The 19917-nt window shown below is 53.3% G+C and overlaps 6 protein-coding genes across 6 annotated transcripts; 4 read left to right on the top strand and 2 right to left on the bottom strand.

The window, feature by feature from the left end:
* Positions 1-3096: 3096 nt before the first annotated feature.
* Positions 3097-3682, bottom strand: LOC124741205 (seminal vesicle major clotting proteins-like). Its single transcript, XM_047248708.1, has 2 exons — positions 3658-3682; positions 3097-3557 (listed from the first exon to the last, which is right to left on the bottom strand). Exons 1-2 carry the CDS (start codon positions 3680-3682, stop codon positions 3097-3099), a joined length of 486 nt encoding a protein of 161 aa, XP_047104664.1.
* On the top strand, positions 3681-5206 carry LOC124741204. Its single transcript, XM_047248707.1, has 2 exons — positions 3681-4296; positions 4344-5206. The coding sequence occupies exons 1-2, from the start codon at positions 3681-3683 to the stop codon at positions 5204-5206; spliced, it is 1479 nt and encodes a 492-aa protein (XP_047104663.1).
* A 1098-nt stretch (positions 5207-6304) lies between these two features.
* LOC124741203 lies at positions 6305-7128 on the top strand. Its single transcript, XM_047248706.1, has 2 exons — positions 6305-6329; positions 6431-7128. Exons 1-2 carry the CDS (start codon positions 6305-6307, stop codon positions 7126-7128), a joined length of 723 nt encoding a protein of 240 aa, XP_047104662.1.
* An 8226-nt stretch (positions 7129-15354) lies between these two features.
* LOC124741202 (pinin-like) lies at positions 15355-16685 on the top strand. Its single transcript, XM_047248705.1, has 3 exons — positions 15355-15379; positions 15481-16130; positions 16179-16685. The coding sequence occupies exons 1-3, from the start codon at positions 15355-15357 to the stop codon at positions 16683-16685; spliced, it is 1182 nt and encodes a 393-aa protein (XP_047104661.1).
* Positions 16686-16934: 249 nt separating this feature from the next.
* On the bottom strand, positions 16935-17489 carry LOC124741201 (seminal vesicle major clotting proteins-like). Its single transcript, XM_047248704.1, has one exon. The coding sequence runs from the start codon at positions 17487-17489 to the stop codon at positions 16935-16937; it is 555 nt and encodes a 184-aa protein (XP_047104660.1).
* Positions 17490-18666: 1177 nt separating this feature from the next.
* On the top strand, positions 18667-19707 carry LOC124741200 (E3 ubiquitin-protein ligase RNF12-B-like). The gene is made up of 2 exons (XM_047248703.1): positions 18667-19134; positions 19183-19707. Exons 1-2 carry the CDS (start codon positions 18667-18669, stop codon positions 19705-19707), a joined length of 993 nt encoding a protein of 330 aa, XP_047104659.1.
* The last annotated feature ends 210 nt before the right edge of the window (positions 19708-19917 follow it).

Genomic DNA, 19917 nt, shown 5'->3' with positions numbered 1-19917 from the left:
GGTGCAAGCTGTGCTGTCCGCACAAGTTGTGCTGTCCTCGCAAGTTGTGCTGTCCTCTCAAGTTGAGCTGTCCTCTCTAGTTGAGCTGTCCTCTCTAGTTGAGCTGTCCTCTCAAGTTGAGCTGTCCTCTCAAGTTGAGCTGTCCTCTCAAGTTGAGCTGTCATCTCAGGTTGAGCTGTCCTCTCAAGTTGAGCTGTCCTCTCAAGTTGAGCTGTCCTCTCAAGTTGAGCTGTCCTCTAAAGTTAAGCTGTCCTCTCAAGTTGAGCTGTCTTCTCTAGTTGATCTGTCCTCTCTAGTTGAGCTGTCCTCTCTAGTTCAGCTGTCTTCCCTAGTTGAGCTGTCCTCTCTAGTTGAGCTGTCCTCTCTAGTTGAGCTGTCCTCTCTAGTTGAGCTGTCCTCTCAAGTTGAGCTGTCCTCTCAAGTTGAGATGTCATCTCAAGTTGACCTCTCCTTCAAGTTGAGCTGTCCTCTGATGTTGAGCTGTCCTCTCTAGATGAGCTGTCCTCTCTGGATGAGCTGTCCTCTCAAGTTGAGCTGTCCTCTCAAGTTGAGCTGCCCTCTGAAGTTGAGCTGTCCTCTCAAGTTAAGCTGTCCTCTGAAGTTGAGCTGTCCTCTGAAGTTCAGCTGTCCTCTTAAGTTGAGCTATCCTCGCATGCTGTGCTCTCCTCGCAAGCTGTGCTGTCCTCGCAAGCCGTGCTGTCCTTGCAAGCCATGCTGTCCTCGCAAGCTGTGCTGTCCTCGCAAGTCGTGCTGTCCTTGCAAGCCGTGCTGTCCTCACAAGCTTTGCTGTCCTCGCAAGCTTTGCTGTCCTCGCAAGTTGTGCTGTCCTCGCAAGTTGTGCTGTCCTCTCAAGTTGAGCTGTCCTCTAAAGTTGAGCTGTCCTCTCTAGCTGAGTTGTCCTCTCAGGTTGAGCTTTCCTCTCAGGTTGAGCTGTCCTCCCAAGTTGAGCTGTCCTCGCAATCTGTGCTGTCCTCGCAAGCTGTGCTGTCCTCGCAAGCTGTGCTGTCCTTGCAAGCTGTGCTGTCCTCACAAGCAGTGATGTCCTCGCAAGCTGTGCTGTCCTCGCAAGCTGTGCTGTCCTCACAACCTGTGCTGTCCTCGCAACCCGTGCTGTCCTCGCAAGCCGTGCTGTCCTCGCCAGCCGACCTGTCCTTGCAAATCGTACTGTCCTCGCTAGCCGTGCTGTCCTCACAAGCTGTGCTGTCCTTGCAAGCTTTGCTATCATCGCAACTTGTGCTGTCCTCTCAAGTAGTGCTGTCCTCTCAAGTTGAGCTGTCCTCGCAAGTTGAGCTCTCCTTGCAAGCTGCGCTGTCCTCGCAAGCTGTGCTGTCCTCGCAAGCTGTGCCGTCCTCGCAAGCTGTGCTGTCCTCCCAAGTTGTGCTGTTAGTGCAAGTTGTGCTGTCCTCGCAAGTTGTACTGTCCTCTCAAGTTGTGCTGCCCTCTCAAGTTGTGCTGTCCTCCCAAGTTGTGCTGTCCTCTCAAGTGTAGCTGTCCTCTCAAGTTGAGCTGACCTCTCAATATGAGCTGTCCTCTCAAGTTGAGCTGTCCTCTCAAATCGAGCTGTCCTCTCAAGTTGAGCTGTCCTCTCAAATTGAGCTGTCCTCTCAAGTTGAGGTATCTTCTCAAGTTGAGGTGTCCTTTCAAGTTGAGGTGTCCTCTCAGGTTGAGGTGTCCTCTCAAAATGAGGTGTCCTCTCAAGTTGAGCTATCCTCTCAAGTTGAGGTGTCCTCTCAAGTTGAGCTGTCCTCTCAAGTAGAGCTGTCCTCTCAAGTAGAGCTGTCCTCTCAAGTTGAGCTATCCGCTCTAGTGGAGCTGTCCTCTCAAGTTGAGCTGTCCTCTCAAGTTGTGCTGTTGTCTCAAACTGAGCTGTCGTCTCAAGTTGAGCCGTCCTCACAAGTTGAGCTGTCTTCTCAAGTTGTGCTCTCCTCTCAAGTTGAGCTGTCCTGGCAGGTTGAGCTGTTCTCGTAAGTCTAGCTGTCCTAGCAAGTTGAGCTGTCCTCGCCAGTTGATCTGTCCTCTCAAGTTGATCTGTCCTCTCTAGTTGATCTGTCCTCTCTAGTTGAGCACTCCTCTCAAGTTTAGCTGTCCCCGCAAGCTGTGCTGTCCCCACAAGGTGTGCTGTTCTCGCAAGCTATGCTGTCCTCGCAAGCTGTGCTGTCCTCGCAAGCTGTGCAGTTCTCGCAAGCTATGCTGTCCTCACAAGCTGTGCTGTCCTCGCAATCTGTGCTGTCCTCGCAAGCTGTGCTGTCCTCGCAAGCTGTGCTGTCCTCACAAGATGTGCTCTCCTCGCAAGCTGTGCAGTCCTTGCAAGCTGTGCTGTCTTCGCAAGCTGTGCTGTCCACGCAAGCTGTGCTGTCCTCGCAAGCTGTGCTGTCATCGGAAGCTTTGCTGTCCTCGGAAGCTGTGCTGTCCTCGGAAGCTGTGCTGTCCTTGAAAGCTTTGCTGTCCTCGCAATCTGTCCTGTCCTCACAACCTGTGCTGTCCTCGCAAGCCATGCTGTCCTCGCTTGCCGTGCTGTCCTCGCAACCCGTGCTGTCCTCGCAACCCGTGCTGTCCTCACACGCCGTGCTGTCCACGCAAGCCGTGCTGTCCTTGCAAGCCGTGCTGTCCTGGAAAGGCGTGCTGTCCTCGCAAGCCGTGCTGTCATCACAAACTTTGCTGTCCTCTCAAGCTTTGCTGTCCTCACAAGCTTTGCTGTCCTCGCAAGTTGTGCTGTCCTCGCAAGTTGTGCTGTCCTCTCAAGTTGAGCTGTCCTCTCAAGTTGAGCTGTCCTCTCTAGTTGAGCTGTTCTCTCACGTTGAGCTGTCCTCACAAGTTGAGCTGTTCTCTCAAGTTGAGCTGTCCTATCAAGCAGTGCTGTCCTCGCAAGCTGTGCTGTCCTCGCAAACTGTGCTGTCCTCGCAAGCTGTGCTGTCCTCACAAGCTGTGCTGTCCTCACAAGCTGTGCTGTCCTCACAAGCCGTGCTGTCCTTGCAAGCTGTGCTGTCCTCGCAAGCTGTGCTGTCCTCGCAAGCTGTGCAGTCCTCACAAGCTGTGCTGTCCTCGCAAGCTGTGCTGTCCTAGAAAGCCGTGCTGTCCCGGCAAGCTGTGCTGTCCTCACAAGCTTTGCTGTCCTCGCAAGTTGTGCTTTCCTCTCAAGTAGTGCTGTCCTCTCAAGTTGAGCTGTCCTCTCAAGTTAAGCTGTCCTCTCAGGCTGAGCTGTCCTCTCAAGTTGAGCTGTCCTGTCAAGTTGAGCTGTCCTCTCAAGTTGTGCTGTCCTTTCATGTTGTGCCGTCCTCTCAAGTTGAGCTGTCTTCTCAAGTTGAGCTGTCCTCTCAAGTTGAGCTGTCCTCTCAACTTGAGCTGTCCTCTCAAGTTGAGCTGTCCTCTCAAGTTGAGCTGTCCTCTCAACTTGAGCTGTCCTCTCAAGTTGAGATGTCCTCTTAAGTTGACCTCTCCTTCAAGTTGAGCTGTCCTCTGATGTTGAGCTGTCCTCTCTAGATGAGCTGTCTTCTCCAGATGAGCTGTCCTCTCTAGATGAGCTGTCCTCTCAAGTTGAGCTGTCCTCTCAAGTTGAGCTGTCCTCTCAAGTTAAGCTGTCCACTCAAGTTGAGCTGTCCTCTCAAGTTGAGCTGTCCTCTCAAGTTGAGCTGTCCTCTCAAAATGAGCTGTCCTTGCAAGCCGTGCTGTCCTCGCAAGCCATGCTGTCCTTGCAAGCCGTGCTGTCCTTGCAAGCCGTGCTGTCCTCGCAAGCTGTGCTGTCCTCGCAAGCCGTGCTGTCCTCGCAAGCCGTGCTGTCCTCGGAAGACGTGCTGTCCACGCAAGCCTTGCTGTCCTCGCAAGCCATGCTGTCATCACAAACTTTGCTGTCCTCTCAAGCTTTGCTGTCCTCGCAAGCTTTGCTGTCCTCGCAAGTTGTGCTGTCCTCGCAAGTTGTGCTGTCCTCTCAAGTTGAGCTGTCCTCTCAAGTTGAGCTGTCCTCTACAGTTGAGCTGTCCTCTACAGTTGGACTGTCCTCTCAAGTTGAGCTGTCCTCTCAGGTTGAGGTGTCCTCTCAGGTTGAGATTTCCTCTCAAGTTGAGCTGCCCTCTCAAGTTGAGCTGCCCTCTCAAGTTGAGCTGCCCTCTCAAGTTGAGCTGCCCTCCCAAGTTGAGCTGTCCTCTCAAGTTGAGCTGTCCTCTAAAGTTGAGCTGTCCTCTCAAGATGAGCTGCCCTCTCTAGTTGAGCTGTCCTCTCAAGTTGAGCTGTCCTCTCAAGTTGAGCTGTCCTCTCAAGTTGAGATGTCCTCTCAAGTTGACCTCTCCTTCAAGTTGAGCTGTCCTCTGATGTTGAGCTGTCCTCTCTAGATGAGCTGTCCTCTGTAGATGAGCTGTCCTCTCAAGTTGAGCTGTCCTCTCAAGTTGAGCTGCCCTCTCAAGTTGAGCTGTCCTCTCAAGTTAAGCTGTCCTCTCAAGTTGAGCTGTCCTCTCAGGTTGAGCTGTCCTCTCAAGTTGAGCTGTCCTCTCAAGTTGAGCTGTCCTCTCAAGTTGAGCTGTCCTCGCAAGCCGTGCTGTCCTCGCAAGTTGTGCTGTCATCGCAAGCTGTGCTGTCCTTGCAAGCCGTGCTGTCCTTGCAAGCCGTGCTGTCCTCGCAAGCTGTGCTGTCCTCGCAAGCCGTGCTGTCCTCGCAAGCCGTGCTGTCCTCGGAAGACGTGCTGTCCACGCAAGCCTTGCTGTCCTCGCAAGCCATGCTGTCATCACAAACTTTGCTGTCCTCTCAAGCTTTGCTGTCCTCGCAAGCTTTGCTGTCCTCGCAAGTTGTGCTGTCCTCGCAAGTTGTGCTGTCCTCTCAAGTTGAGCTGTCCTCTCAAGTTGAGCTGTCCTCTACAGTTGAGCTGTCCTCTACAGTTGGACTGTCCTCTCAAGTTGAGCTGTCCTCTCAGGTTGAGGTGTCCTCTCAGGTTGAGATTTCCTCTCAAGTTGAGCTGCCCTCTCAAGTTGAGCTGCCCTCTCAAGTTGAGCTGCCCTCTCAAGTTGAGCTGCCCTCCCAAGTTGAGCTGTCCTCTCAAGTTGAGCTGTCCTCTCAAGTTGAGCTGTCCTCTCAAGATGAGCTGCCCTCTCTAGTTGAGCTGTCCTCTCAAGTTGAGCTGTCCTCTCAAGTTGAGCTGTCCTCTCAAGTTGAGATGTCCTCTCAAGTTGACCTCTCCTTCAAGTTGAGCTGTCCTCTGATGTTGAGCTGTCCTCTCTAGATGAGCTGTCCTCTGTAGATGAGCTGTCCTCTCAAGTTGAGCTGTCCTCTCAAGTTGAGCTGCCCTCTCAAGTTGAGCTGTCCTCTCAAGTTAAGCTGTCCTCTCAAGTTGAGCTGTCCTCTCAGGTTGAGCTGTCCTCTCAAGTTGAGCTGTCCTCTCAAGTTGAGCTGTCCTCTCAAGTTGAGCTGTCCTCGCAAGCCGTGCTGTCCTCGCAAGTTGTGCTGTCATCGCAAGCTGTGCTGTCCTCGCAAGCTGTGCTGTCCTCGCAAGCTGTGCTGTCCTCGCAAGCTGTGCTGTCCTAGCAAGCCGAGCTGTCCTCGCAAGCCGTGCTGTCCTCGCAAGCCATGCTGTCCTCACAAGCCGTGCTGTCCTCGCAAGCCGTGCTGTCCTCGGAAGCCATGCTGTCCACGCAAGCCTTGCTGTCCTCGCAAGCCGTGCTGTCCTCACAAGTTTTGCTGTCCACACAAGCTTTGCTGTCCTCGCAAGCTTTGCTGTCCTCGCAAGTTGTGCTGTCCTCGCAAGTTGTGCTGTCCTCTCAAGTTGTGCTGTCCTCTCGAGTTGAGCTGTCCTCTCAAGTTGAGCTGTCCTCTCAAGTTGAGCTGTCCTCTCAAGTTGAGCTGTCCTCTCAAGTTGAGGTGTCCTCTCAAGTTGAGCTGTCCTCTACAGTTCTGCTGTCCTCTACAGTTCTGCTGTCCTCTACAGTTGGACTGTCCTCTCAAGTTGAGCTGTCCTCTCAGGTTGAGGTGTCCTCTCAGCTTGAGATTTCCTCTCAAGTTGAGCTGTACACTCAAGTTGAGCTACCCTCTCAAGTTGAGCTGCCCACTCAAGTTGAGCTGCCCTCTCAAGTTGAGCTGCCCTCTCAAGTTGAGCTGCCCTCTCAAGTTGAGCTGCCCTCTGAAGTTGAGCTGCCCTTTTAAGTTGAGCTGTCCTCTTAAGTTGTGCTGTCCTCTCTAGTTGAGCTGTCCTCTCAAGTTGAGCTGTCCTCTCAAGTTGAGCTGCCCTATCAAGTTGAGCTGCCCTCTCAAGTTGAGCTGCCCTCTGAAGTTGAGCTGCCCTTTTAAGTTGAGCTGTCCTCTCAAGTTGAGCTGTCCTCTCAAGATGAGATTTCCTCTCAAGTTGAGCTGTACACTCAAGTTGAGCTGCCCTCTCAAGTTGAGCTGCGTTCTCAAGTTGAGCTGCCCTCTCAAGTTGAGCTGCCCTCTGAAGTTGAGCTGCCCTTTTAAGTTGACCTGTCCTCTCAAGTTGAGCTGCTCTCGCAACCTGTGCTGTCCTCGCAAGCCGTGCTGTCCTCGCAAGCCGTGCTGTCGTCGCAATCCGTGCTGTCCTCGCAAGCCGTGCTGTCCTTGCAAGCTTTGCTGTCAGTGCAAGCTTTGCTGTCGGCGCAAGCTGTGGTGTCCTCCCAAGTTGTGCTGTCCTCGCAAGTTGTGCTGTCCTCTCAAGTTGTGCTGTCCTCTCAAATTGAGCTGTCCTCTCAAGTTGAGCTGCCCTCTCAAGTTGAGCTGCCCTCTCAAGCTGAGCTGCCCTCTGAAGTTGAGCTGCCCTCTGAAGTTGAGCTGCCCTCTCAAGTTGAGCTGCCCTCTCAAGTTGAGCTGTCCTCTCAAGTTGAATTGTCCTCTCAAGTTGAGCTGTCCTTTAAAGTTGAGCTGTCCTCTCTAGTTGAGCTGTCCTCTCATTTTGAGCTTTCCTCTCAGGTTGAGCTGTCCTCTCAAGTTGAGCTGTCCTCGCAATCTGTGCTGTCCCCGCAAGGTGTGCTGTCCCCGCAAGCTGTGCTGTCCCCGCAAGCTGTGCTGTCCCCGCAACCTGTGTTGTCCTCGCAAGCTGTGCTGTCCCTGCAAGCTGTGCTGCTCTCTCAAGCTGTGCTGTCCGCGCAAGCCGTGCTGTCCTCGCAAGCCGTGCTGTCGTCGCAATCCGTGCTGTCTTAGCAAGCCGTGCTGTCCTTGCAAGCTTTGCTGTCGGTGCAAGCTTTGCTGTCGGTGCAAGCTGTGCTGTCCGCACAAGTTGTGCTGTCCTCGCAAGTTGAGCTGTCCTCTCAAGTTGAGCTGCCCTCTGAAGTTGAGCTGCCCTCGCAAGTTGAGCTGTCCTCTCAAGTTGAGCTGTCATCTCAGGTTGAGCTGTCCTCTCAAGTTGAGCTGTCCTCTGAAGTTGAGCTGTCCTCTCAAGTTGAGCTGTCCTCTAAAGTTAAGCTGTCCTCTCAAGTTGAGCTGTCTTCTCTAGTTGATCTGTCCTCTCTAGTTGAGCTGTCCTCTCTAGTTCAGCTGTCTTTCCTAGTTGAGCTGTCCTCTCTAGTTGAGCTGTCCTCTCTAGTTGAGCTGTCCTCTCTAGTTGAGCTGTCCTCTCAAGTTGAGCTGTCCTCTCAAGTTGAGCTGCCCTATCAAGTTGAGCTGCCCTCTCAAGTTGAGCTGCCCTCTGAAGTTGAGCTGCCCTTTTAAGTTGAGCTCTCCTCTTAAGTTGAGCTGTCCTCTCAAGTTGAGCTATCCTCTCAAGATGAGCTGTCCTCTCTAGTTGAGCTGTCCTCTCAAGTTGAGCTGTACACTCAAGTTGAGCTGCCCTCTCAAGTTGAGCTGCCCTCTCAAGTTGAGCTGCCCTCTCAAGTTGAGCTGCCCTCTGAAGTTGAGCTGCCCTTTTAAGTTGAGCTGTCCTCTTAAGTTGAGCTGTCCTCTTAAGTTGTGCTGTCCTCTCTAGTTGAGCTGTCCTCTCAAGTTGAGCTGTCCTCTCAAGTTGAGCTGCCCTATCAAGTTGAGCTGCCCTCTCAAGTTGAGCTGCCCTCTGAAGTTGAGCTGCCCTTTTAAGTTGAGCTGTCCTCTCAAGTTGAGCTGTCCTCTCAAGATGAGATTTCCTCTCAAGTTGAGCTGTACACTCAAGTTGAGCTGCCCTCTCAAGTTGAGCTGCGTTCTCAAGTTGAGCTGCCCTCTCAAGTTGACCTGCCCTCTGAAGTTGAGCTGCCCTTTTAAGTTGACCTGTCCTCTCAAGTTGAGCTGCTCTCGCAACCTGTGCTGTCCTCGCAAGCCGTGCTGTCCTCGCAAGCCGTGCTGTCGTCGCAATCCGTGCTGTCCTCGCAAGCCGTGCTGTCCTTGCAAGCTTTGCTGTCTGTGCAGGCTTTGCTGTCGGCGCAAGCTGTGGTGTCCTCCCAAGTTGTGCTGTCCTCGCAAGTTGTGCTGTCCTCTCAAGTTGTGCTGTCCTCTCAAATTGAGCTGTCCTCTCAAGTTGAGCTGCCCTCTCAAGTTGAGCTGCCATCTCAAGCTGAGCTGCCCTCTGAAGTTGAACTGCCCTCTGAAGTTGAGCTGCCCTCTCAAGTTGAGCTGCCCTCTCAAGTTGAGCTGTCCTCTCAAGTTGAATTGTCCTCTCAAGTTGAGCTGTCCTCTAAAGTTGAGCTGTCCTCTCTAGTTGAGCTGTCCTCTCAGGTTGAGCTTTCCTCTCAGGTTGAGCTGTCCTCTCAAGTTGAGCTGTCCTCGCAATCTGTGCTGTCCCCGCAAGGTGTGCTGTCCCCGCAAGCTGTGCTGTCCCCGCAAGCTGTGCTGTCCCCGCAACCTGTGTTGTCCTCGCAAGCTGTGCTGTCCCTGCAAGCTGTGCTGCTCTCTCAAGCTGTGCTGTCCTCGCAAGCCGTGCTGTCCTCGCAAGCCGTGCTGTCGTCGCAATCCGTGCTGTCTTAGCAAGCCGTGCTGTCCTTGCAAGCTTTGCTGTCGGTGCAAGCTTTGCTGTCGGTGCAAGCTGTGCTGTCCGCACAAGTTGTGCTGTCCTCGCAAGTTGTGCTGTCCTCTCAAGTTGAGCTGTCCTCTCTAGTTGAGCTGTCCTCTCTAGTTGAGCTGTCCTCTCAAGTTGAGCTGTCCTCTCAAGTTGAGCTGTCCTCTCAAGTTGAGCTGTCATCTCAGGTTGAGCTGTCCTCTCAAGTTGAGCTGTCCTCTCAAGTTGAGCTGTCCTCTCAAGTTGAGCTGTCCTCTAAAGTTAAGCTGTCCTCTCAAGTTGAGCTGTCTTCTCTAGTTGATCTGTCCTCTCTAGTTGAGCTGTCCTCTCTAGTTCAGCTGTCTTCCCTAGTTGAGCTGTCCTCTCTAGTTGAGCTGTCCTCTCTAGTTGAGCTGTCCTCTCTAGTTGAGCTGTCCTCTCAAGTTGAGCTGTCCTCTCAAGTTGAGATGTCATCTCAAGTTGACCTCTCCTTCAAGTTGAGCTGTCCTCTGATGTTGAGCTGTCCTCTCTAGATGAGCTGTCCTCTCTGGATGAGCTGTCCTCTCAAGTTGAGCTGTCCTCTCAAGTTGAGCTGCCCTCTGAAGTTGAGCTGTCCTCTCAAGTTAAGCTGTCCTCTGAAGTTGAGCTGTCCTCTGAAGTTCAGCTGTCCTCTTAAGTTGAGCTATCCTCGCATGCTGTGCTATCCTCGCAAGCTGTGCTGTCCTCGCAAGCCGTGCTGTCCTTGCAAGCCATGCTGTCCTCGCAAGCTGTGCTGTCCTCGCAAGTCGTGCTGTCCTTGCAAGCCGTGCTGTCCTCACAAGCTTTGCTGTCCTCGCAAGCTTTGCTGTCCTCGCAAGTTGTGCTGTCCTCGCAAGTTGTGCTGTCCTCTCAAGTTGAGCTGTCCTCTAAAGTTGAGCTGTCCTCTCTAGCTGAGTTGTCCTCTCAGGTTGAGCTTTCCTCTCAGGTTGAGCTGTCCTCCCAAGTTGAGCTGTCCTCACAATCTGTGCTGTCCTCGCAAGCTGTGCTGTCCTCGCAAGCTGTGCTGTCCTTGCAAGCTGTGCTGTCCTCACAAGCAGTGATGTCCTCGCAAGCTGTGCTGTCCTCGCAAGCTGTGCTGTCCTCACAACCTGTGCTGTCCTCGCAACCCGTGCTGTCCTCGCAAGCCGTGCTGTCCTCGCCAGCCGACCTGTCCTCGCAAATCGTACTGTCCTCGCTAGCCGTGCTGTCCTCACAAGCTGTGCTGTCCTTGCAAGCTTTGCTATCATCGCAACTTGTGCTGTCCTCTCAAGTAGTGCTGTCCTCTCAAGTTGAGCTGTCCTCGCAAGTTGAGCTCTCCTTGCAAGCTGCGCTGTCCTCGCAAGCTGTGCTGTCCTCGCAAGCTGTGCCGTCCTCGCAAGCTGTGCTGTCCTCCCAAGTTGTGCTGTTAGTGCAAGTTGTGCTGTCCTCGCAAGTTGTACTGTCCTCTCAAGTTGTGCTGCCCTCTCAAGTTGTGCTGTCCTCCCAAGTTGTGCTGTCCTCTCAAGTGTAGCTGTCCTCTCAAGTTGAGCTGACCTCTCAATATGAGCTGTCCTCTCAAGTTGAGCTGTCCTCTCAAATCGAGCTGTCCTCTCAAGTTGAGCTGTCCTCTCAAATTGAGCTGTCCTCTCAAGTTGAGGTATCTTCTCAAGTTGAGGTGTCCTTTCAAGTTGAGGTGTCCTCTCAGGTTGAGGTGTCCTCTCAAAATGAGGTGTCCTCTCAAGTTGAGCTATCCTCTCAAGTTGAGGTGTCCTCTCAAGTTGAGCTGTCCTCTCAAGTAGAGCTGTCCTCTCAAGTAGAGCTGTCCTCTCAAGTTGAGCTATCCGCTCTAGTGGAGCTGTCCTCTCAAGTTGAGCTGTCCTCTCAAGTTGTGCTGTTGTCTCAAACTGAGCTGTCGTCTCAAGTTGAGCCGTCCTCACAAGTTGAGCTGTCTTCTCAAGTTGTGCTCTCCTCTCAAGTTGAGCTGTCCTGGCAGGTTGAGCTGTTCTCGTAAGTCTAGCTGTCCTAGCAAGTTGAGCTGTCCTCGCCAGTTGATCTGTCCTCTCAAGTTGATCTGTCCTCTCTAGTTGATCTGTCCTCTCTAGTTGAGCACTCCTCTCAAGTTTAGCTGTCCCCGCAAGCTGTGCTGTCCCCACAAGGTGTGCTGTTCTCGCAAGCTATGCTGTCCTCGCAAGCTGTGCTGTCCTCGCAAGCTGTGCAGTTCTCGCAAGCTATGCTGTCCTCACAAGCTGTGCTGTCCTCGCAATCTGTGCTGTCCTCGCAAGCTGTGCTGTCCTCGCAAGCTGTGCTGTCCTCACAAGATGTGCTCTCCTCGCAAGCTGTGCAGTCCTTGCAAGCTGTGCTGTCTTCGCAAGCTGTGCTGTCCACGCAAGCTGTGCTGTCCTCGCAAGCTGTGCTGTCATCGGAAGCTTTGCTGTCCTCGGAAGCTGTGCTGTCCTCGGAAGCTGTGCTGTCCTTGAAAGCTTTGCTGTCCTCGCAATCTGTCCTGTCCTCACAACCTGTGCTGTCCTCGCAAGCCATGCTGTCCTCGCTTGCCGTGCTGTCCTCGCAACCCGTGCTGTCCTCGCAACCCGTGCTGTCCTCACACGCCGTGCTGTCCACGCAAGCCGTGCTGTCCTTGCAAGCCGTGCTGTCCTGGAAAGGCGTGCTGTCCTCGCAAGCCGTGCTGTCATCACAAACTTTGCTGTCCTCTCAAGCTTTGCTGTCCTCACAAGCTTTGCTGTCCTCGCAAGTTGTGCTGTCCTCGCAAGTTGTGCTGTCCTCTCAAGTTGAGCTGTCCTCTCAAGTTGAGCTGTCCTCTCTAGTTGAGCTGTTCTCTCACGTTGAGCTGTCCTCACAAGTTGAGCTGTTCTCTCAAGTTGAGCTGTCCTATCAAGCAGTGCTGTCCTCGCAAGCTGTGCTGTCCTCGCAAACTGTGCTGTCCTCGCAAGCTGTGCTGTCCTCACAAGCTGTGCTGTCCTCGCAAGCTGTGCTGTCCTCACAAGCCGTGCTGTCCTTGCAAGCTGTGCTGTCCTCGCAAGCTGTGCTGTCCTCGCAAGCTGTGCAGTCCTCACAAGCTGTGCTGTCCTCGCAAGCTGTGCTGTCCTAGAAAGCCGTGCTGTCCCGGCAAGCTGTGCTGTCCTCACAAGCTTTGCTGTCCTCGCAAGTTGTGCTTTCCTCTCAAGTAGTGCTGTCCTCTCAAGTTGAGCTGTCCTCTCAAGTTAAGCTGTCCTCTCAGGCTGAGCTGTCCTCTCAAGTTGAGCTGTCCTGTCAAGTTGAGCTGTCCTCTCAAGTTGTGCTGTCCTTTCATGTTGTGCCGTCCTCTCAAGTTGAGCTGTCTTCTCAAGTTGAGCTGTCCTCTCAAGTTGAGCTGTCCTCTCAACTTGAGCTGTCCTCTCAAGTTGAGCTGTCCTCTCAAGTTGAGCTGTCCTCTCAACTTGAGCTGTCCTCTCAACTTGAGCTGACCTCTCAAGTTGCGCTGTCTTCTCTAGTTGAGCTGTCCTCTCAACTTGAGCTGTCCTCTGAAGTTGAGCTGTCCTCTGAAGTTGAGCTGTCCTCTCAAGTTAAGCTGTCCTCTCAAGTTGAGCTGTCCTCTCAAGTTGAGATGTCCTCTTAAGTTGACCTCTCCTTCAAGTTGAGCTGTCCTCTGATGTTGAGCTGTCCTCTCTAGATGAGCTGTCTTCTCCAGATGAGCTGTCCTCTCTAGATGAGCTGTCCTCTCAAGTTGAGCTGTCCTCTCAAGTTGAGCTGTCCTCTCAAGTTAAGCTGTCCACTCAAGTTGAGCTGTCCTCTCAAGTTGAGCTGTCCTCTCAAGTTGAGCTGTCCTCTCAAAATGAGCTGTCCTTGCAAGCCGTGCTGTCCTCGCAAGCCATGCTGTCCTTGCAAGCCGTGCTGTCCTTGCAAGCCGTGCTGTCCTCGCAAGCTGTGCTGTCCTCGCAAGCCGTGCTGTCCTCGCAAGCCGTGCTGTCCTCGGAAGACGTGCTGTCCACGCAAGCCTTGCTGTCCTCGCAAGCCATGCTGTCATCACAAACTTTGCTGTCCTCTCAAGCTTTGCTGTCCTCGCAAGCTTTGCTGTCCTCGCAAGTTGTGCTGTCCTCGCAAGTTGTGCTGTCCTCTCAAGTTGAGCTGTCCTCTCAAGTTGAGCTGTCCTCTACAGTTGAGCTGTCCTCTACAGTTGGACTGTCCTCTCAAGTTGAGCTGTCCTCTCAGGTTGAGGTGTCCTCTCAGGTTGAGATTTCCTCTCAAGTTGAGCTGCCCTCTCAAGTTGAGCTGCCCTCTCAAGTTGAGCTGCCCTCTCAAGTTGAGCTGCCCTCCCAAGTTGAGCTGTCCTCTCAAGTTGAGCTGTCCTCTCAAGTTGAGCTGTCCTCTCAAGATGAGCTGCCCTCTCTAGTTGAGCTGTCCTCTCAAGTTGAGCTGTCCTCTCAAGTTGAGCTGTCCTCTCAAGTTGAGATGTCCTCTCAAGTTGACCTCTCCTTCAAGTTGAGCTGTCCTCTGATGTTGAGCTGTCCTCTCTAGATGAGCTGTCCTCTGTAGATGAGCTGTCCTCTCAAGTTGAGCTGTCCTCTCAAGTTGAGCTGCCCTCTCAAGTTGAGCTGTCCTCTCAAGTTAAGCTGTCCTCTCAAGTTGAGCTGTCCTCTCAGGTTGAGCTGTCCTCTCAAGTTGAGCTGTCCTCTCAAGTTGAGCTGTCCTCTCAAGTTGAGCTGTCCTCGCAAGCCGTGCTGTCCTCGCAAGTTGTGCTGTCATCGCAAGCTGTGCTGTCCTTGCAAGCCGTGCTGTCCTTGCAAGCCGTGCTGTCCTCGCAAGCTGTGCTGTCCTCGCAAGCCGTGCTGTCCTCGCAAGCCGTGCTGTCCTCGGAAGACGTGCTGTCCACGCAAGCCTTGCTGTCCTCGCATGCCATGCTGTCATCACAAACTTTGCTGTCCTCTCAAGCTTTGCTGTCCTCGCAAGCTTTGCTGTCCTCGCAAGTTGTGCTGTCCTCGCAAGTTGTGCTGTCCTCTCAAGTTGAGCTGTCCTCTCAAGTTGAGCTGTCCTCTACAGTTGAGCTGTCCTCTACAGTTGGACTGTCCTCTCAAGTTGAGCTGTCCTCTCAGGTTGAGGTGTCCTCTCAGGTTGAGATTTCCTCTCAAGTTGAGCTGCCCTCTCAAGTTGAGCTGCCCTCTCAAGTTGAGCTGCCCTCTCAAGTTGAGCTGCCCTCCCAAGTTGAGCTGTCCTCTCAAGTTGAGCTGTCCTCTCAAGTTGAGCTGTCCTCTCAAGATGAGCTGCCCTCTCTAGTTGAGCTGTCCTCTCAAGTTGAGCTGTCCTCTCAAGTTGAGCTGTCCTCTCAAGTTGAGATGTCCTCTCAAGTTGACCTCTCCTTCAAGTTGAGCTGTCCTCTGATGTTGAGCTGTCCTCTCTTGATGAGCTGTCCTCTGTAGATGAGCTGTCCTCTCAAGTTGAGCTGTCCTCTCAAGTTGAGCTGCCCTCTCAAGTTGAGCTGTCCTCTCAAGTTAAGCTGTCCTCTCAAGTTGAGCTGTCCTCTCAGGTTGAGCTGTCCTCTCAAGTTGAGCTGTCCTCTCAAGTTGAGCTGTCCTCTCAAGTTGAGCTGTCCTCGCAAGCCGTGCTGTCCTCGCAAGTTGTGCTGTCATCGCAAGCTGTGCTGTCCTCGCAAGCTGTGCTGTCCTCGCAAGCTGTGCTGTCCTCGCAAGCTGTGCTGTCCTAGCAAGCCGAGCTGTCCTCGCAAGCCGTGCTGTCCTCGCAAGCCATGCTGTCCTCACAAGCCGTGCTGTCCTCGCAAGCCGTGCTGTCCTCGGAAGCCATGCTGTTCACGCAAGCCTTGCTGTCCTCGCAAGCCGTGCTGTCCTCACAAGTTTTGCTGTCCACACAAGCTTTGCTGTCCTCGCAAGCTTTGCTGTCCTCGCAAGTTGTGCTGTCCTCGCAAGTTGTGCTGTCCTCTCAAGTTGTGCTGTCCTCTCGAGTTGAGCTGTCCTCTCAAGTTGAGCTGTCCTCTCAAGTTGAGCTGTCCTCTCAAGTTGAGCTGTCCTCTCAAGTTGAGGTGTCCTCTCAAGTTGAGCTGTCCTCTACAGTTCTGCTGTCCTCTACAGTTCTGCTGTCCTCTACAGTTGGACTGTCCTCTCAAGTTGAGCTGTCCTCTCAGGTTGAGGTGTCCTCTCAGCTTGAGATTTCCTCTCAAGTTGAGCTGTACACTCAAGTTGAGCTACCCTCTCAAGTTGAGCTGCCCACTCAAGTTGAGCTGCCCTCTCAAGTTGAGCTGCCCTCTCAAGTTGAGCTGCCCTCTCAAGTTGAGCTGCCCTCTGAAGTTGAGCTGCCCTTTTAAGTTGAGCTGTCCTCTTAAGTTGTGCTGTCCTCTCTAGTTGAGCTGTCCTCTCAAGTTGAGCTGTCCTCTCAAGTTGAGCTGCCCTATCAAGTTGAGCTGCCCTCTCAAGTTGAGCTGCCCTCTGAAGTTGAGCTGCCCTTTTAAGTTGAGCTGTCCTCTCAAGTTGAGCTGTCCTCTCAAGATGAGATTTCCTCTCAAGTTGAGCTGTACACTCAAGTTGAGCTGCCCTCTCAAGTTGAGCTGCGTTCTCAAGTTGAGCTGCCCTCTCAAGTTGAGCTGCCCTCTGAAGTTGAGCTGCCCTTTTAAGTTGACCTGTCCTCTCAAGTTGAGCTGCTCTCGCAACCTGTGCTGTCCTCGCAAGCCGTGCTGTCCTCGCAAGCCGTGCTGTCGTCGCAATCCGTGCTGTCCTCGCAAGCCGTGCTGTCCTTGCAAGCTTTGCTGTCAGTGCAAGCTTTGCTGTCGGCGCAAGCTGTGGTGTCCTCCCAAGTTGTGCTGTCCTCGCAAGTTGTGCTGTCCTCTCAAGTTGTGCTGTCCTCTCAAATTGAGCTGTCCTCTCAAGTTGAGCTGCCCTCTCAAGTTGAGCTGCCCTCTCAAGCTGAGCTGCCCTCTGAAGTTGAGCTGCCCTCTGAAGTTGAGCTGCCCTCTCAAGTTGAGCTGCCCTCTCAAGTTGAGCTGTCCTCTCAAGTTGAATTGTCCTCTCAAGTTGAGCTGTCCTTTAAAGTTGAGCTGTCCTCTCTAGTTGAGCTGTCCTCTCAGGTTGAGCTTTCCTCTCAGGTTGAGCTGTCCTCTCAAGTTGAGCTGTCCTCGCAATCTGTGCTGTCCCCGCAAGGTGTGCTGTCCCCGCAAGCTGTGCTGTCCCCGCAAGCTGTGCTGTCCCCGCAACCTGTGTTGTCCTCGCAAGCTGTGCTGTCCCTGCAAGCTGTGCTGCTCTCTCAAGCTGTGCTGTCCGCGCAAGCCGTGCTGTCCTCGCAAGCCGTGCTGTCGTCGCAATCCGTGCTGTCTTAGCAAGCCGTGCTGTCCTTGCAAGCTTTGCTGTCGGTGCAAGCTTTGCTGTCGGTGCAAGCTGTGCTGTCCGCACAAGTTGTGCTGTCCTCGCAAGTTGAGCTGTCCTCTCAAGTTGAGCTGCCCTCTGAAGTTGAGCTGCCCTCGCAAGTTGAGCTGTCCTCTCAAGTTGAGCTGTCATCTCAGGTTGAGCTGTCCTCTCAAGTTGAGCTGTCCTCTGAAGTTGAGCTGTCCTCTCAAGTTGAGCTGTCCTCTAAAGTTAAGCTGTCCTCTCAAGTTGAGCTGTCTTCTCTAGTTGATCTGTCCTCTCTAGTTGAGCTGTCCTCTCTAGTTCAGCTGTCTTTCCTAGTTGAGCTGTCCTCTCTAGTTGAGCTGTCCTCTCTAGTTGAGCTGTCCTCTCTAGTTGAGCTGTCCTCTCAAGTTGAGCTGTCCTCTCAAGTTGAGCTGCCCTATCAAGTTGAGCTGCCCTCTCAAGCTGAGCTGCCCTCTGAAGTTGAGCTGCCCTTTTAAGTTGAGCTCTCCTCTTAAGTTGAGCTGTCCTCTCAAGTTGAGCTATCCTCTCAAGATGAGCTGTCCTCTCTAGTTGAGCTGTCCTCTCAAGTTGAGCTGTACACTCAAGTTGAGCTGCCCTCTCAAGTTGAGCTGCCCTCTCAAGTTGAGCTGCCCTCTCAAGTTGAGCTGCCCTCTGAAGTTGAGCTGCCCTTTTAAGTTGAGCTGTCCTCTTAAGTTGAGCTGTCCTCTTAAGTTGTGCTGTCCTCTCTAGTTGAGCTGTCCTCTCAAGTTGAGCTGTCCTCTCAAGTTGAGCTGCCCTATCAAGTTGAGCTGCCCTCTCAAGTTGAGCTGCCCTCTGAAGTTGAGCTGCCCTTTTAAGTTGAGCTGTCCTCTCAAGTTGAGCTGTCCTCTCAAGATGAGATTTCCTCTCAAGTTGAGCTGTACACTCAAGTTGAGCTGCCCTCTCAAGTTGAGCTGCGTTCTCAAGTTGAGCTGCCCTCTCAAGTTGACCTGCCCTCTGAAGTTGAGCTGCCCTTTTAAGTTGACCTGTCCTCTCAAGTTGAGCTGCTCTCGCAACCTGTGCTGTCCTCGCAAGCCGTGCTGTCCTCGCAAGCCGTGCTGTCGTCGCAATCCGTGCTGTCCTCGCAAGCCGTGCTGTCCTTGCAAGCTTTGCTGTCTGTGCAGGCTTTGCTGTCGGCGCAAGCTGTGGTGTCCTCCCAAGTTGTGCTGTCCTCGCAAGTTGTGCTGTCTCTCAAGTTGTGCTGTCCTCTCAAATTGAGCTGTCCTCTCAAGTTGAGCTGCCCTCTCAAGTTGAGCTGCCATCTCAAGCTGAGCTGCCCTCTGAAGTTGAACTGCCCTCTGAAGTTGAGCTGCCCTCTCAAGTTGAGCTGCCCTCTCAAGTTGAGCTGTCCTCTCAAGTTGAATTGTCCTCTCAAGTTGAGCTGTCCTCTAAAGTTGAGCTGTCCTCTCTAGTTGAGCTGTCCTCTCAGGTTGAGCTTTCCTCTCAGGTTGAGCTGTCCTCTCAAGTTGAGCTGTCCTCGCAATCTGTGCTGTCCCCGCAAGGTGTGCTGTCCCCGCAAGCTGTGCTGTCCCCGCAAGCTGTGCTGTCCCCGCAACCTGTGTTGTCCTCGCAAGCTAAGCTGTCCCTGCAAGCTGTGCTGCTCTCTCAAGCTGTGCTGTCCTCGCAAGCCGTGCTGTCCTCGCAAGCCGTGCTGTCGTCGCAATCCGTGCTGTCTTAGCAAGCCGTGCTGTCCTTGCAAGCTTTGCTGTCGGTGCAAGCTTTGCTGTCGGTGCAAGCTGTGCTGTCCGCACAAGTTGTGCTGTCCTCGCAAGTTGTGCTGTCCTCTCAAGTTGAGCTGTCCTCTCTAGTTGAGCTGTCCTCTCTAGTTGAGCTGTCCTCTCAAGTTGAGCTGTCCTCTCAAGTTGAGCTGTCCTCTCAAGTTGAGCTGTCATCTCAGGTTGAGCTGTCCTCTCAAGTTGAGCTGTCCTCTCAAGTTGAGCTGTCCTCTCAAGTTGAGCTGTCCTCTAAAGTTAAGCTGTCCTCTCAAGTTGAGCTGTCTTCTCTAGTTGATCTGTCCTCTCTAGTTGAGCTGTCCTCTCTAGTTCAGCTGTCTTCCCTAGTTGAGCTGTCCTCTCTAGTTGAGCTGTCCTCTCTAGTTGAGCTGTCCTCTCTAGTTGAGCTGTCCTCTCAAGTTGAGCTGTCCTCTCAAGTTGAGATGTCATCTCAAGTTGACCTCTCCTTCAAGTTGAGCTGTCCTCTGATGTTGAGCTGTCCTCTCTAGATGAGCTGTCCTCTCTGGATGAGCTGTCCTCTCAAGTTGAGCTGTCCTCTCAAGTTGAGCTGCCCTCTGAAGTTGAGCTGTCCTCTCAAGTTAAGCTGTCCTCTGAAGTTGAGCTGTCCTCTGAAGTTCAGCTGTCCTCTTAAGTTGAGCTATCCTCGCATGCTGTGCTCTCCTCGCAAGCTGTGCTGTCCTCGCAAGCCGTGCTGTCCTTGCAAGCCATGCTGTCCTCGCAAGCTGTGCTGTCCTCGCAAGTCGTGCTGTCCTTGCAAGCCGTGCTGTCCTCACAAGCTTTGCTGTCCTCGCAAGCTTTGCTGTCCTCGCAAGTTGTGCTGTCCTCGCAAGTTGTGCTGTCCTCTCAAGTTGAGCTGTCCTCTAAAGTTGAGCTGTCCTCTCTAGCTGAGTTGTCCTCTCAGGTTGAGCTTTCCTCTCAGGTTGAGCTGTCCTCCCAAGTTGAGCTGTCCTCGCAATCTGTGCTGTCCCCGCAAGGTGTGCTGTCCCCGCAAGCTGTGCTGTCCCCACAAGCTGTGCTGACCCCGCAAGCTGTGCCGTCCCCGCAAGCTGTGCCGTCCCCGCAAGCTGTGCTGTCCCCGCCAGCTGTGCTGTCCCCACAAGCTGTGCTGTCCTCGCAAGCTGTGCTGTCCCTGCAAGCTGTGCTGCTCTCGCAAGCTGTGCTGTCCTCGCAAGCTGTGCTGTCCTCGCAGGCTGTGGTTTTCTCTCAAGCTGTGCTGTCCTAGAAAGCCGTGCTGTCCTGGCAAGCTGTGCTGTTCTCGCAAGCTTTGCTGTCCTCGCAAGTTGTGCTGTCCTCGCAAGTTGTGCTTTCCTCTCAAGTAGTGCTGGCCTCTCAAGTTGAGCTGCCCTCTCAAGTTGAGCTGTCATCTCAAGTTAAGCTGTCCTCTCAGGTTGAGCTGTCTTCTCAAGTTGAGCTGTCCTCTCAAGTTGAGCTGTCCTCTCAAGTTGTGCTGTCCTTTCAAGTTGTGCCGTCCTCTCAAGTTGAGCTGTCCACTCAAGATGAGCTGTCCTCTCAAGTTGAGCTGTCCTCTCAAGTTGAGCTGTCCTCTCAGGTTGAGGTGTCCTCTCAGGTTGAGATTTCCTCTCAAGTTGAGCTGTACACTCAAGTTGAGCTGCCCTCTCAAGTTGAGCTGCCCTGTCAAAATGAGCTGCCCTCTCAAGTTGAGCTGCCCTCTCAAGTTGAGCTGCCCTCTCAAGTTGAGCTGCCCTCTCAAGTTGAGCTGCCCTCTCAAGTTGAGCTGTCCTCTTAAGTTGAGCTGTCCTCTCAAGTTGAGCTTCCCTCTCTAGTTGAGCTGACCTCCCTAGTTGAGATGCCCTCTCTAGTTGAGCTGCCCTCTCTAGTTGAGCTGTCCTCTCAAGTTGAGCTGTCCTCTCAAGTTGAGCTGTCCTCTCAAGTTAAGCTGTCCTCTCAAGTTCACTTCTCCTTCAAGTTGAGCTGTCCTCTGATGTTGAGCTGTCCT

This window comes from Schistocerca piceifrons, unplaced genomic scaffold, assembly GCF_021461385.2.
Source record: "Schistocerca piceifrons isolate TAMUIC-IGC-003096 unplaced genomic scaffold, iqSchPice1.1 HiC_scaffold_1883, whole genome shotgun sequence".
NCBI lineage: Eukaryota > Metazoa > Arthropoda > Insecta > Orthoptera > Acrididae > Schistocerca > Schistocerca piceifrons.
The sequence above is the reverse complement of the archived record's forward strand: the minus strand, read 5'-3'. Positions and strand labels throughout refer to the sequence as shown.